The following is a 16,891-nucleotide window of genomic DNA, read 5'->3' on the forward strand; positions in this document are numbered from 1 at the left end:
TTATGATTGGAATGATTCAGTAGAGAGAAAAAAATTAAAGTTTGTGAGAAAGAAAAGGAAGATGGTTTTTGGCTAAAAGTCTTTGAGGAGGTGAGAGAGGACATAATCCAAAGCACAACTGGAAGAATTTTCCTTTGATAGAAGTGGGACATAAAGAGGATAGGCACTCATTCATGTATATCAGTGGTCTTTGAGGTGGAATTCTGGCTTAGTCAATGGAAAATATGCACCTTCTGAAAGTTTCTAGACTCTTAAACTTTGGGGGTGTGTGTGTTGGGCCTATGGGAAAGTTGTTCACGAAAAGGAGAGTCAGTGAAAGGGTAGGCTGTATTTATAGCTACCCAATTCTTTATTCTATGGTGACTTTATTCTGTGGTTACTTTATTCTATGGTGACTACATTCTTTGTACCCTTAGTGATATCTACCTTTATCTCTTAGGGTACTCAAAGTATTATAGTATTCAAGTTAAATTAATTAGATGTTTTTGTCATATTGTTAAAATTTCTGTACTATATATTTAAACATAGTTAATTCCTGATAGTGCATTTAAAATTAATTATTAATAGTATTTTGAGTAGAAAATCAAGTTTTCTAACGTATTTTCCCATATTTTCTTTTACAGTTTTTTTGAGTACTAGAACAGCACAAACATGTTTCGGAATAGTCTCAAGATGCTTCTTACTGGAGGGAAATCGAGTCGTAAAAACAGATCAAGTGGTAAGTGACTATGTTACATTTATTTTGTGTGATATTTTAGAAAGGGAAGTTCTATTAGGGATCTGAATTGATGCTAGAGCATTATATATTTATTTATTAAATGGTTTATTTAATTTAGAAAAAAAGAAAGTTTACATTCCTCTAGGCTGTCATACTCTTCATTAAGAGGTAGGAACACTTGAATACTTATCAAGAACAGTCAGATAAAGGAAAGTTTGTGGAGGAAACATATTTATTTAAAATACATGAGAGAGTAATGCCTCTGTGCACTACTTATTAAAAACTTTCTAGACCTAAATTTACTTTTTGAATTAACATGTGAAATTATTTCAGTCCTAGGCACTCTTTGGGGAATGAGACTGTAAAAATAGAAACTATCCTCAGAGGGTTTACAGGAAGTAAAATACAAATTTTAGATTTCTACAGTCATTAAAATAAAGTTTATAAAGGTTGGTTTAAGAATAAGGAGATAATTCTTAGGATATTAAGGTCAAAACAAACAAAACTATGTATATACTCTTTTGGAGAAATGTTGATGAGAGATGTACTAAATATTTGTTTTCTGCTAATGGGTTATAGATATTTATTCTTTTAATCTTTTCAGTTTCCCAATTTTTCTGCATTTTACAAGTTATTTTTTTGATAGTTTTTGAGATTTGCCTTATAGTTCAGCATATGATCAATTTTGGTGAATGTTTTGGATTCACCTGAAAATAATGTGGATTCTGAAATTATTGGGCGCAGTTTAGTTAATGGTGGTACTCAAATATTTTAGATCCTTTTTTATTTTAAAGAAATTATTTACTGAGAAAGATATGATTAAATCTCATACTATGATTATTGAATTGTCTGTTTCTCCTTCTTGTTCCTGACAGTTTTTGCTTTATATATTTAGAAGCTATTTTATTAGATACATTGAAATTTAGAATTGCTTTATCTTCCTGGTGAATTTGTTTCACCATAATGAAATATCCTCTTTATTTCTAATAATGTCTTTTGTTTGAAAGCTGACTTTGTCTAATATTACTATAGCTATCCTAACTTTCTCTTGATTAGTGTTTGCATAGTATGATTTGTTCTATTCTTTTACTTTCAGCATTTCTATATGGTTATACTGTTAATAGGATATATTGAGCTTTCTTCTTTTATTCATTCAGACAGGTTTTTTCTCTTAAGGGAGATGTTGGTTAATCCACATTAATTCAACTAATAATATATTTGGATTTAAATATAACATATTACAATGTACTTTCTAATTGTCCTGCCTGTTCTGTGTTCTTTCTCCTTTCTTGCTTAATTTTAGATTGATCAAAAACATTTTTTATTATTCCATATCTCTTCTTTTTGTCCTGGAAATTACATATTCTTGTAATTCTTTCTGTGGTTACCTTAAAGATTCAATTATCAGTTTAAGTTTGATGTCAGTTGGTACTTTTACTTTCTTCTTGGACAATGCAAGAGCTTTAGATTCTTTTCACCTGTGTATGTATTTTAAACTCCACAAGACATTATTATTGTTTTATGTAGTCACCATTATTTAGGTTTACCTATATATTTGATCATTACATTGATTTTCTTTCCTTCCTTCATCCCTCACTTTCTTCTAGATGGGATAACCTTTTTTTTTTTGTCTGGAGAAGACTCTTTATCATTTCCTTCCTGTGGCAAATTTACTTATCTTTATGTGAAAATGTCCTTATTTTGCCTTTATTTTTTGTAGGATATTTTTGCTGGGAGTAGAATTCTAGGCTGGCAGTTATCTTCTTTCAGCACTTTCAAATATAGTTCATTGTCTTCTGGATCCTTGAATTATTTCTGGTGAGAAGTCAGTTGTTAGTCTGCTGCTTCTTTAAAGGTGATCTGTCTTTTTTCTCCTTTTTTTTAGTTTTCTAGATTTACACTGATGTGCCTAGGAGTGGTTTTCTTTTTTTTCTTCCCTTTTTTTTTTTTTTAATTATTAAAGTACAGTTGACATACAATGCTATATTAGTTTCAGGTATACAACCTACTCGTTGCTCACCATGGTAAGTGTAGTCACCATCTGTTGCCATACAACATTATTACAGTATTATTGACTATATTCCCTGTACTGTACTGTCTCCGTGACTTATTTATTTTATTTTATTTTTAGATTTTATTTATTTGACTTATTTATTTTATAACTGAAAGTATGTACCTCTTGATCTCCTTTACCTATTTTGCCCATCCCCCAAACCCCTCCCTTTTGGCAGCCACCAGTTGGTTCTCTGTATTTGTGAAATTGTTTCTGTTTGTTTATTTGGTTGGTTGGTTTTTTCTTTTAGATTCCACATATCAGTGAAAACAAATAGTGTTTGTCTTTCTCTCTCTGACTCATTTCACGTAGTATAATACCCTGTTCCATTTCTTTTTTTAAGATTTTATTTATTTATTTGACAGCGCACAAGCAGGGGGTAGTGGCAGAGGAAGAGGGAGAAAGCAGGCTCCCCACTGAGCAGGGAGCCCGATGCGGGGCTCAATCCCAGGTCTCCAGGATCATGACCTGAGCCAAAGGCAGACACTTAACTGACTGAGCCACCCAGGCGACCATTTTAGTGTGTATTTCTTAAGGACAAGGAGATTCTTTTACATAACCACAGTACAGTTATCAATCTCAAACAGATTAACATTGATATAATGCTTTTATCTAATCTACCCTTTTCCAAATTTTGTCAATTACCCAGTAATTTCCTTTGTAGAATTTTCCCCTTTGTTTCCAAGATCTCATCAGGATGAGGCATTGCATTGCTTGTCGTATCTTTTTACTCTCATTCAATTTGAAGTAGTTTCTCTGCCTTTTTAGACAGTTTTGAAGAATAAAGGCTCTCTCTCCCTTTGAAAATAAGCAGAATGCCCCTAATTTTGTGTTTTTGTTTTTTTTTTTTTATGATTAGATGCAGGGTATGTATCTCTGGTCTGAATGTTACTTAAATGTATGTTTTTTCTTTGTGGGGCATCACAACCAGAAGCAGACAATGTCTTATCATTCAAATGTGATTTTGATGACCAATCAAGGTATTCTCCAGGTTTTTCTGCTATATGGATACTGATTTTCCCCTTTCAACTTAAAAACAATTGACAGATGCACACCATTTTATTCTTTCTATGGTTTCCAGTTCTTTGTCAGTATTCTCAATCTTGTCTCTTATCTCCCCAAATGTAGTAAATATATTTATATCTATATTTATCTAAAAATCTGTGTCTGATAACTAAATATGTCTGTTTTTGTTGTCTTTTTCTTGGTTTTTACTAATGTTATTTCATTTCCTCCTGTGTCTAGTTAATTTTTTGGAGTAAGCATTTTATTTTGGATTAAATTTAGATTTAAAAAAAAGATTTTATTTATTTATTTGACAGAGAGAGAGAGCGAGAGAGAGAGAGAGAGCACAAATGGGGGGAGCGGCAGGCAGAGGGAGAGGGAGAGGCAGGCTGCCTGCCAAGCAAGAGCCTGATGCGGGGTTCGATCCCAGGACTCTGGGATCATGACCTGAGCCAAAGGCAGACACTTAACTGACTGAGCCACCCAGGCACCCCTGGATTAAATTTAGATTTAAAGAAAAGTTGCAAAGATAGTACAGCCAATTCTCATATACCTCTTACCCACTTTTATCCATTGTTGCATCTTATTTATTATGGTCCATTTGTCTAAACTAAGAAACCAACATTGGTACACTACTATTTATTAAACTCCATATTTTTATTTGGATTTCATTAGTTTTTCCATTCGTGTCCTCATTCTGCTTCAGAATGCAATCCAGAGAACTACATTGCATTTAGTTATTTTGTCTCCCCAGACAGTCTGAGTTTGGCAGAAGACAGTAATCGACATCATTCCACTGGTCACTTTTTGATTACACACACACATACTCATATATGTCAGAGATCCAAGCTGCCTCCAAATTTGACATTTAAAGAAATGGTTTGTCCAAAATTTGTTTTGTGGCCTAGAACCATGATTTTCTTAGACACCTTTAGCTGTTCACTTTTGACACCAGCACCAGCATTTTCTCTCACTTCACAACTATTACTTCATATAAGATAACTATAGAAATCAATAAAGCCATAATAGGATACAGTTGTGGAGTCTTTTTGCCCTGAGTACCAGATGAGTAACTTATGTGTACATACTACTCTTATTAAAGGTAGGCATCCTATTTTCACTTTAGCAAAATTACAAATTATTATATGCTAGGCTTCTGAGTAGTACTGCTCTGGTAGAGATATTATTAAATTCATACATGTCAAGGTTCTACTGTAGTATTAAAGCTAATTCCTTTGATTTACTAGGTATTTAATTATGTCAATAATGATTTTGGGGGGTCTTATTTTAGTATTTATTCTTCTCCATGGTTTTTCATGTAAAATGTTTATAATTTAGAGTAGTTATAAGTTAGTTATAAGAATAGTGCTTTGTATTCTGTATGAAAAGAACCCTATTGTAGAGAAGCAGTACTTTTCTTCAAACGTACTCCAAGGCAGGAAATTCTAGAGCAAGAATAAATTTTATATTTAAAAAAAAGCATGCTTATGGAATGACATCATTAGTGTTTTCATCATTACTTTTTTTTTTTTCTTTAATTGTTAATGAATAATTGGGTGGACTTTATTCTTTATATTAACTTTTGTTCATAGCGTATTTTTAGATTAATAAGGTGAGTTTTCTCATAGGCGTAATTATTTGTTTTGTATTAGAAAACCAACTTAGTATTAGTTTAAAAAGAATTTATAATAAAGGGAAGTTGTTATAATTTGTCTTTTAAATAGTTGATCTGAACTTTTGTGTAGGCCACTAGATAAATATTTCATAGAAATAGATTTTATAGCATATAATAACAAATGAATTTTCTCAGGCAATGTTTTTTCCCAAGGACGTGTGAATATCAGCTTTGAATTTTATAACTTAATTCATATTTTCCATGTAAAAATTGTTTTTGATGCATGTGGGACTAGATACTCCTAAGTTTTTATGAAAAAAACAGTTGTATGACTCTCTTGAATTATGAGTTATAAAGGAAATCTTTGTGTTTCTATGCTATTTAAAAGTTCTATGTTTATATCTTTTCTTAACTTTGTCTTAACCTTGTTACTTAAAATCATACAAGTAATTAGTAAAAGTTAAAATATGCTTCTTTGATATATGTCAGTGCTATTGCTTGGTATCACTGTAATGGTAAACCATCATTCAAGTATAAGCAGGAAAAATAACTGCTAATTTCAGATATTCAAGGACTTAGAAAGTATAGTACCCCAAGTGTAACAAAGCTGTTGGGAGAAACAAACTTGAGTCTGTCTCCCAGCAAAGTAAAAAATAAATGTGAAGAAGGCAGGAGGTATAGAAAGAAAAGTGAGTCAAAGTAAGTGAGTAAAACTTATAGTTAAATACAAATAATCATCAGGGACACCTGGGTGGCTCAGTTGGTTAAGCGTCGGCCTTCAGCTAAGTCGTGATCTCTGGGTCCTGGGATCAGACCCCGCGTTGGACTCTTCCTGCTCAGCAGGGAGTCTGCTTCTCCCTCTCTCTCTCTGCTCTCCACACCCCCACTCGTGCTCTCTCTCTCAAATAAATAAATAAAATATTTAATAAATAAATAAATAATCACTGATAATGTACTATAACAAGTAGAGTTTATGTCAGGAATGCAAAAATGTTGGTATATCAGAAAATCAACAGAAGTTTTTAACTTAGAAAAAATTTTAGGGGTGCCTGTGTGGCTCGGTCAGTTAAGCGTCTGCCTTCAGCTCAGGTCATGATCCCAGAGTCCCAGGATCCAGCCCCGTGTCTGGCTCCCCACTCAGCGGGGAGTCTGCTTCTCCCTTTGCCTCTTCCCCCTCCGCTCTTGCTCTCTCTCTCTCTCAAATAAACAAATAAAATCTTTAAGAAAAAAATTTAAAAACCATATTGTATCATTATATTCTGAAATAGCATTTTATAAAACTGAGCAGCCATTAAAAACATCATCAAATAGAAAAAGGTACTTTAAATATAATAAAGACTAGTCACCAAATCCAACATCTAAGCATTATATTGAACAAAGAAATATAGCAGCCACTTCTATTAAAACAGAAACATGATAATGATTTCTCCTGTTACCACTTTTTTTCACAGTTGTTTGGAAAGTTCTAGTATACAATAAAGACATGAAGATAAAATTACTAGTATAAATATTGGATAAAGTGTCATCTTTATATTAGAAGTATTTGCTACTGGTGGTTTTTTCCTTTTTCTCCCCCCCCCCTTTTTTTTGTCCATAAGCCATTGAAGTTAGTTAAAATCTTCATTGCTCTATGAATAATGAATGTTTGTAATAAACTATAAAGAAATATATACAATAGTATTTAATACAAATATACTGTAAAAATATCTTTTCCCTTCCAGGGACAGTATGTTTTATTTCACTGATAAACCGCGAAATTACAACATAAGTTTTTCAAGGGTTTTTACCTTTTCTGTAATGTGTTCTAACAAAATTTGGTTAAAAAATACAGTCCCATTTAATAAGAGGAAAGGATTTTGCTTGTTTAATTTAGGGCTGTAAAATCTTTTGTAATACAACCTAACCCTGTCATATTTCTGTTCTTTACTATTTCCCTTTCTGTTTCTCTGCCCATCAATTTGTTCAGTTTGTGGTTGGCTGTTGAGATACTCTTACGAAATTCGTTTGTCCTTGCCAATTAAGATAGGTTGGCATGGAACTTGAGGTGAAAAGTCATTAGAGGAAGTGAGAGAATGTGGTCATATAAAAGAGAATAAGGATTCTTACTTGGGTGGTAGAGGACAGTGAGCTATAAAAATTAATGTGGCTGGAGAATGAAAAAAGTGGTGAGAACCTTGAAATTGCATCTTGAAACAGGTCTGATTTGACTGGTTTTGTTTATATTTCTGATATTTGTAGCAGTCCAGAATTAAGGACACTTCTCAGCAGATAGACACATACACTCACACTCATGTTTTCACATTTATTCCCAGTTTAGTTTTCATCCTCTTTTTTCAAAGTTGTTTTAGAGTTGTGCTAACTTCACAAGATGAATTGTCATGGATTTCGTCTTTTGCTGTTTTCTATGTATCATATAAATTATGTATTCCTTGTAAGTTTAGTAGAACTCATACATAAAAATGGCTGGCCACATATGTTCCTTGTTCTTTTTTTCCCTGCTTCCTGTCTTTTTTAAGATTTATGAAAAAAAATTTTTTTGAAAAATTTTTTTATATTCTATCCATTTTCTTGGCCTTTTAGCTATACCTTCTTAGAATTTTTTAAAAGAGATTACACAAGGGATTACAACATGCCTCTTTAACTTTATATGGTTTAACTTGAATTTTTATTTTACTACTTTGTTAGCACTGTAATGACCTTATGGTATTTAATTCTATTTATATCCCACTCTTTGTTGTCTTATATTTTACAAAATGGAGTTTTATCTTGGATTCTTCTTCACCCTGCAGAATTTCCTTTGCTTTTCTTGGAGTGTAGGTCTGCCGGCACTGAATTATCTCAGTTCTTGTTTTCACATGATGTTTTTATTTTACCTTCATTTTTGAAGCATATTTTCCCTAGGTATGAAATTTTAGATTGGTAATTTTTTTCTTTCAACACTTTAAAGATGTTATTCCATTATCTTTTGACTCTTATTGTTTCTGATGGGAGGTCAGCCATCATTTGTGTTGTTTCTCCCCACCCCCTTCCCCCAAAAAAACTTGGAATGTAATGTGACTTATTATTTAATTTGGTCTGTTTGCTTTAATTTTTTTTTCCTTAATTTTGGCTTTTAGCATTGGGCTATGATGTTGCCTAGGTATATGGCTTTCTTTCTGTTATCTTTTTTGGATTTCAGAGAGCTTTAGTTTATGTGTTGATGTCTCATGAATTGTGGAAAACCTTAGCCGTTATTTCTTAAAGTATTTCTTCTATTTTTTTTTTTCATCTGTGTTTTGGAACTTTAGTTTCTATATATTAGATTCTTTGATGTTATTCCTCATGAATATGGAACTGTGTTTTTGTTTTTTGGGCTTTTTTTTTTCTCTTTGGTTAATTTATGTTGGCCTGTCTTCATGTTTTTTGATACTTTCTTCTCCTGTGTCCAGTCAGCCTTTAAGCCCAGTTAGTTAATTCTAACTTAGATAGCATTTTTCAGTTATAGAATGTTCATTTGGCTCTTTTAAAGATAATTACATTTCTCTATTGAAATTTTGAACCCATTTTTTTTTGTTTTGTTTTTAACCTCTTTTTTCTTAACTTATACATAATAGCTCAAAATAATAGCTTTAATAGCTGATGTCTCTGCTAAGACATGTAGGTCATATATGCATCTGCTTCTGTTAATTATTTTGCCACTTGATTATGGATCATATTTTCCTGCTTCTTCATACATCTCAACATTTTTCTTTTGTTTATCAGACATTGTATTTAAAAGAACTATAGTGTCTGGAATAAATAATATTTTTCTCCAGGGAAGGAAAGCCTTTTCTTATGTAAGGCATATGTGATGAGAGTCTGATCTTTTGGATTTGATGGACTGTTGAAGTGGATAAGGGCTAGGTTATAGTTTGGTTTGTTTCAGTTCACATGTATTCCATATGTCTAGGGTGAGATCTCTTCTTCGTGTTTGTCAGTCCTCACCCTTTGGCAGGACTCTGGCTAATTCCACCTGATTATCAGATTGTCACCAGCTCTGCTGCCAGGCTTCTAGTCCTCCATGTTGTTGCCACCATGAACTTGATAGAAATCCTGTGTGGAGAATCAATGGGCATGGAGACCTAGCTTTGAATATAGGATTCCTTCATCTTCTCTATCAGGAGCTGGTGAACTGTGGCCTGCAGGCTAAATCTGGCCTACCACCTGTTTTTGTAAATAAAATTTTATTGAGACATAGCCATACTCACTTGCTTATGTTTTGTCTATGTCTGCTTTCATGTTACAAGAGCAGAATTCTGTAGTTATTACTGAGACTAAAATGTTTAATACTGGGGCGCCTGGGTGGCTCAGTGGGTTGGGTGTCTGCCTTCGGCTCAGGTCGTGATCCTGGAGTCCCAGGATTGAGCCCCATGTCAGGCTCCCTGCTCAGTGGGGAGTCTGCTTCTCCCTCACCCTGCTCCTCTCTCTCTCTCACTCACTCTCTCTCAAATAAATAAATAAATAAAATGTTTAATGTCTGGCTCATCACAGAAAAATTTGCTAACTCCTGTTTTATACCATCAAGCCAGTTCACACAATAGATAAAAATTTTGCTAATTTCTCTTTGTCACACTGGAATCTCTGCCTGTAGCAGACCAGTCTTCCTCCTACTACTCATGCTTTGATTTTGTAAGTGCCCATAGCAATCTTAAATAAACTTCATCAGATCATATCACCCCTAATCTTAGAACCCTACAATAGGCATCAGTAGACTTAGAATAAATTAAAAGTCTTTCACTAAGCTTATAGAGCCCTTGGTAATATAAACACTGCTTAATCCCCAACCTTCTTCTTTTTTTTTAAATAGACTTTAAGAGGGCGCCTGGGTGGCTCAGTCGGTTGAGCATCTGACTCTTGATTTTGGCTCAGGTCATGATCTTGTGGTTGTGAGATTGAGCCTCGTGTGGGGTTCCATGCTCAGGGCAGCATGGAGTCTGCTTGGGATTCTCTTTTTCCCTCTCCCTCCACCCCTCCCACTGCTCGTGCATGTGTGTGCTCTCTCTAAATAAATAAATAAATAAAATCTTAAAAAAATAGACTTTAGGGGCACCTGGGAGGTGCAGTTGGTTAAGTGTCCAACTCCTGGTTTCAGCTCAGGTAGTGATATCAGGGTTGTGAGGTTTGAGCCCTGCATCAGGCTCCATGCTCAGTGCAGAGTCTGCTTGAGATTCTCTTTCCCTCTGCCCCTTCTGCTTGTGCTCTCCTTCTTTCTCTAAAATAAATAAATAAATCTTTAAAAAAAAGTAAAATAGACCTTATTTTTTAGATCACTTTTAGGTTCATGGCAAAATGAGGGGAAAATACAGGGGCGCCTGGGTGGCTCAGTCGTTAAGCATCTGCCTTCAGCTCAGGTCATGATCCCAGAGTCCTGGGATCGAGCCCCGCATCGGGCTCCCTGCTCCGTGGGAAGCCTGCTTCTCCCCTCCCACTCCTCTCTCGCTGTGTCTCTCTCTGTCAAATAAATAAATAAAATCTTAAAAAAAAAAAAAAATGAGGGGAAGATACAGAGATTTCCTATATACCTCTGCTGCCACACATGCGTATAATACTGGCCTTTCCTCTCAGTCTTCTCACTGGTCTTCCTTTTCAGCCTCTACCATGTTCAGACTCCATCCAATTACCATTTCTGTCCTGAGAGTAGATATCATTTTTTGAGATATTTTACTTTGTTTTGTTTGGGTTATTGTCAATCTTTCTTGATAAGTGTAACCCCTACAAGTTTACTGACTGTTTTCCAGCATCTACAACATGCCTAGAAATTAGTAGATCTATAAATATTTGCTGAATGAATGAACAAATATACTGTTTTCTCTGACTCACTATCATCTGCCCTCACTCTCATCTGGCTGCCATAGTAATTTTCTTAGCTAAAAAATTCTTAGCTTGACAGGACCTGATCTCACCTAACTTCTCAGGCCTTACTCCCTGTAATTCTTATTTCTTTTCCCTGTAATTCTTATTAAGAAACTTTCTACTTTATCTAAATCAGACTTTGTAATGCTTATTATTAATGCTATACCCCTTTGATCATGACAGTCACTCTGTCTGGAATAAACTTGCCACTTATCTTCGAGTTACCTCTTTAATCCTGTCTAATCAATCATTAAAGTCCAGCTTATGTCTTATTTTGGTTCACAGTTATCAGTCTTTTGCCTCATGTGCTATAGTGCTTATTGCCTGTATTCCTAATATGAAACTTGTATTGTTTATGAACTTTCTAGAAATGTTTCCTAATATAGATAGTTTAACTATCTTAGGGGTAAGGGATGTACACTTCTTTCTGTCCTCCCATCAGTTCAGACTGTCACTGTATTTACTTCTATATATATATATATATATATATCCATATTTCATTGAATGTGAGTATAAGAGGTCATGTACTATGGTGAGTGCTGTGAATTGTGTAAGACTGATGAATCACAGACCTGTACCTCTGAAACAAATAATACATTATATGTTAAAAAAAAAAAAAAATAGGAAGGGAAAAATGAAGGGGGGAAATGGAAGGGGGAGACGAACCATGAGAGAGTGTGGACTCTGAGAAACAAACTGAGAGTTATAGAGGGGCAGGGGTGGGGGGATGGGTTAGCCTGGTGATGGGTATTAAAGAGAGCACGTATTGAATGGAACACTGGGTGTTATACGCAAACAATAAATCATGGAACACTACATCAAAATAAATAAATAAATAAATAAATAATAAATAAATAAATAAAACGTAAAAAAAAAATAAGAGGTCATGTAAAGTTATTGTCTTTGATGAAGCATGTATTGAGTAACTGGTACCTTACATTTGCATACGTTCTGTTTCACAAAGGCAGATGACTTTAACATATATTACCTCATTTAATCTGTATAGCAAATACCATGTCATTTTACAGATGAGAGAAAAAAGACTTGCTCAAGATAAAAAGACTTTCTCAAGTGTCTGCAGCTAGTAGACAGCTGTAGTAGAAACTTGAATTTTCACTCTTCATATATTGCTGTCACTGAATAAATGAGACAGCTAGAAATGGAATTAAGTCTAAACTGAGATCTGAAAACTATATCTTTTCTTTGAAGTAGCAAGTTGGATGTTAAGAGATCTTAAATTGCTAAGGATTATGTCAAAGCAACAAGTAGGCAAGAGTTTAGTGGCTTCTTGTGGAAGTTGAGATTTTTTTTTTAAGTTGTGTGCATTTTTGCTCTTTGATTTTTTTCCCCTTATTTTTCATGGCAACGTGTTAAAAATGGGTACCAGTTATATGCTGTGATTTGACTGTCATTTTCTTATATGTTTATTATTTGAAAAATTGCCTTAAATGTAAACTAATATTAGCATCTCTCCATGGCTTTCCTGATCATTTTATTATTATTATTATTATTATATCATTATTATTACTATTATTTTAGAGAGAGAGAGTGTGAGTGGGGGGTGGAGGGGCAAAGGGAGAGGGAGAGAAAGAGAATATTAAGCCGGTTCCATGCTCAGCATGGAGCCCAATGCGGGGCTCCTCACAACCTTGAGATCATGATCTGAGCCAAAATCAAGTGTCAGATGCTTAACCAACTGAGCCACCCAGGTGTCCCTGCCTTTCCTGATTATTAAATGTACAGTAATACAGTTGATGTTAATTAAAAACAATTTTTTTTCATGCAGCAGAATATTGGTCTCAATCGTTTTTCTGCCCATATATTCCTGCAATATTTACTGAAAATATTAGGGATTCTTAACTAGAGTGGCAAATAGAAAGATTAGAATTGGACAAGTTAAGTTAGATAATGCTTCTCTTCCAGTTGTGGATGTTTTCTCCTGTTCTTACTGGCTTAAGGTAGAGTATTTGGGAATGGTCAAGTGGGGAGTTGGCAGAATGGAATGACAAACAGTGAAGGCCATAATGAGAAATTACAGCAAGGAGGTGCCCCATACCCCTTTTTAATGTCCCCCTTCTTATTTTGTGCCCCTTTTATATTCTGTCTCTGTTGTAATTATCACTATCTTATTGTATATCTTGTTACTCTGTTTTATTATCTGTCTTTCCTACTGGAAAACAAGTTTCATGACAAGTTCATTCTCTTTTCCACTGCTGTATCCTTACCACAGCCCTGGCATCTAGTAAGCACTCAGTAGTACTTGTTTTATGCATTAATAACATTTGCAGGAAGATAACTCTGGGATCAGTGCATAAAATGGACTGCAGTGAGGAGATACTAGTTAAGAGACGATGAAAAGAGTAAAGAAGTGACAGGACCAATGAGGTTATACAAGGAAGACATTTTTGAGGTAAAATATAAAGGACTTGATTACTAGAATCTCTGGGAAAGGAAAAGAGTGAGCAGAAATAATTTGTTCTGAAATTTCTGGCTAGAGAGACTAGCTAACTAGTGACATTGCATCATTTTGGGCCCATATTATATGCACGGTGATCATATATTAAATGAATAACTATCCAGAGATAAGTTTTTACCTTTTGCATAGAATTTTGCTTTTTTTTTTTTTTTAAGATTTTATTTATTTATTTGACAGATAGAGACATAGTGAGAGAGGGAACATAAGCGGGGATAGTGGGAGAGGGAGAAGCAGGCCTCCCGCTGAGCAGGGAGCCCCGATGCGGGGCTCGATCCCAGGACCCTGGGACCATGACCTGAGCCGAAGGCAGACGCTTAACGACTGAGCCACCCAGGCACCCCTAGAATTTTGCTTTTAAATGTAATTTATTTAACTTCATGGTTTATATCCATTCTTCTGGGTTCCTTTGTAGTTTACCCTTATTTGAGCTTTGGGATTCTGCTTCCCCTGGGCTTTAAGACAAATTAATGTTACAAGCCCTTTTAGCCCTGCACTGCAGTACATCAGCCCAAAAATTTGTTTCCAAGGTTGTCTGCTTTCACAGTTTTGTTTCCATCCTTGTTGCTGAAGAAGGAAGCCAGAGAAAGCTATGTAGGATTTTTGCTGTCAGCAGAATTCCTTTTGTGACTAGTTCTTTCCAATTTAAGGGACGTTTTTATTCTTTTAATTAGTTTGTGCCTATCCTCCGGGTGCCCGTTTTTTGCCTATTGCACAAGGTGCTTGAAATTTAAAATACTGATTGAAGTTCCTCTGATGAAGCTGTCTTCAGTTATTAATCCAATCATATATTTTAAATAACAAAATTTTAAAAGATTAAATCATTTAAACTGGTTTAATTTGGACACTCTCCTGCAGATCAGTTACTTTAACCAACTGTGCCACCCAGGCGCCCGCAGATCAGTTACTTTAAAAAGCCAAGTATATTTCAGATATGCCACTTATAATCCTACATTCATAAATCAGAATGTGCAATGAAGAAAAATAAATATTTAGGAAATAGATTCTAATTTCTGATTTAAAAAGGGATTTAAATAGTGTTAAAACATATAATTTTCTTTTTAATGTTTTTTTATATAGCGTATTTTGATATATAGTAATGCTTTCCCCAAGTTAAAATGGTAAATTATTTTAACACTGTCAAATTTTTCATCTAAGTATATCTAGTTTTTTGTTTTCTTAGAAAACTTTAAATATTTCATGTAAAACCCTCTAGATTATAGATTTCTGCTTTTGCAAGTTTGTGATACTCAATACTACCTCATGGTTTCCTCATATGTAATATAATCATGCTTATTTGTGGTATGTGTTAGGTTTCTTTGGGGGGGAGGGGCAGAAAGAGAGGGTGAGAGGGCATCTTAAGCAGGCTCCACACCCAGCATGGAGCCAGCCGCATGGCTCAATCCCATGATCCCCCGAGATCGTGACCTGAGCTGAAACCAAGAGTCCAACTCTTAACTGACTGAGCCACCCAGGTACCCCTATATGGTAGTTTTAATAAAAATACATACATGTACTCATGATAGTAAAAGGTTAATGATAGAGCCATGAAATGTGTGAGATGCTGAAAGGAGAAAGTAATCTTTTAAAAATTGCTAGGGGGTGGCTTTCATAGACTTTTGTCCTCAAGGATGTCTGGAATATAGTTCTGTAAATCGGGAACATCTTTAGTATAAGTTGTATGTCTTCAAAGAAACTCAGTAGTTGGGGCGCCTGGGTCACTCAGTCTCGGTTAAATATCCAACTCTTGGTTTTGGCTCAGGTCATGATCTTGGGGTCATGGGATTGAGCCCAGTGTTGGGCTCCATGCTCAGCGCAGTCTGCTAGAGATTGTCTCCCTCTCTGTCTCTCCCTCTGCCCCTCCTCCCACTTGTGTGTGGGTGCACACGTGCCCGTCTCTTTCTCTCTCAAATAAATAAATGAATAAATAATAAAAGAATCTCAGTAACCAGAAACTTAACATTATAAATGTGTTCTGCAACCTCCCCTCCCCATTTTCATAGATTTCTTATATTCAGGTTTTATTTGACTTTCTGGAGAAAATAGGTTAACTTAATTTTTTCCAGATTCAGAGTGTTCTAAGAGTCATGATTTTCTTTTCTTTTCTTGAAAGATTTTATTTATTTATTAGAGAGAGAGAGATAGCATGAGCGGTGGGGGAGGGGGGTGGTGAGGAGCAGGGAGGGAGAGGTAGTAGCAGACTCCCCGCTGAGCAGGGAGCCCGTCGCAGACCTCCATCCCAGGACCCCAAGATCATGACCTGAGCCTAAGGCAGATGCGCTTAACCGACTGAGCCACCCAGGCTCCCCAAGAGTCATGATTTTCTTTCATTCATCCCTAAGTATCATCCATCAAAAGAACTGGTTCTTTAAAGAAGTTTCATAAGGATCTTTTATGTCTTACCAAGATATAAAGTAAACTGGTCATGTTTTTAAACTAAAGATGAACAAGCTGGGTTTGGTTTTGTTTTGTTTCTTCCTAAACCACCCTTAATCTTTTAATAAGTTGAAGGAATAAGTAACATTGAAAATGTCATCTTTACTATTAGAATGCCTGAAATTCTTGCATGGTAGTTCCATGGTTCAGCAATTTTCAAATGAAGTGTCTTTTGTAAAATTATTCCATGTAATTAATAGGATATATTAGTAATTAATAGGATATATCAGATATGATAAAGATATAGCTTTGACCCTAATTCTATTCCTATAACAAAATGGTTTTACTATCCTCAGATGAGTCTGTGGTATTGAAATGTCCTTTCTGTATGTATTGTCAGGGAACAAAAATTCCTGACCCCATCAAGATCCTTCTTCCCAGACTAAGAATCAAATTGACATGAGACAGATTAACAGGAGAAAATCAAATTTGGTAAACTAAGTATGGAAAATCCATAGAGACATGGAAATTTCAAAGAGAGGCATCATAATAAGGTATATATGTCATTCTGAACTAAGGGGGAGGGGAAGGGGTCTGGGGCTTCAAAGGGAAGAAATGCCCTTCACAGGAAGATGAAAAAGAGTAAATATTTAGTAAACAAATGTTTGCTGGGCCAGTCAGACACAGTGGGACACAGAGGACTTTGATCAAACAGGTCTTGTTAGGTTCCTCCCCGTATACCATACTTAGTTTATATAATAATGTAGTTATCTGTGGGGA

General features: G+C 35.0%; 1 protein-coding gene across 7 annotated transcripts in view; it reads left to right on the forward strand.

Annotated features, from left to right (window-relative positions):
* TANC2 (tetratricopeptide repeat, ankyrin repeat and coiled-coil containing 2) overlaps positions 1-16,891 on the forward strand; it is a 360,622-nt gene that overhangs the window by 59,019 nt on the left and 284,712 nt on the right. For all 7 annotated transcript variants that reach the window (XM_036116207.2, XM_036116210.2, XM_036116204.2 and 4 more), the window contains one exon: positions 624-718. In XM_036116207.2, the coding sequence (XP_035972100.1) occupies positions 652-718 (67 nt within the window). In that variant the 5' untranslated portion in view covers positions 624-651. The remainder of the gene's footprint in view (positions 1-623; positions 719-16,891) is intronic.

Source organism: Halichoerus grypus, chromosome 2, assembly GCF_964656455.1.
Source record: "Halichoerus grypus chromosome 2, mHalGry1.hap1.1, whole genome shotgun sequence".
NCBI classification, from domain to species: domain Eukaryota; kingdom Metazoa; phylum Chordata; class Mammalia; order Carnivora; family Phocidae; genus Halichoerus; species Halichoerus grypus.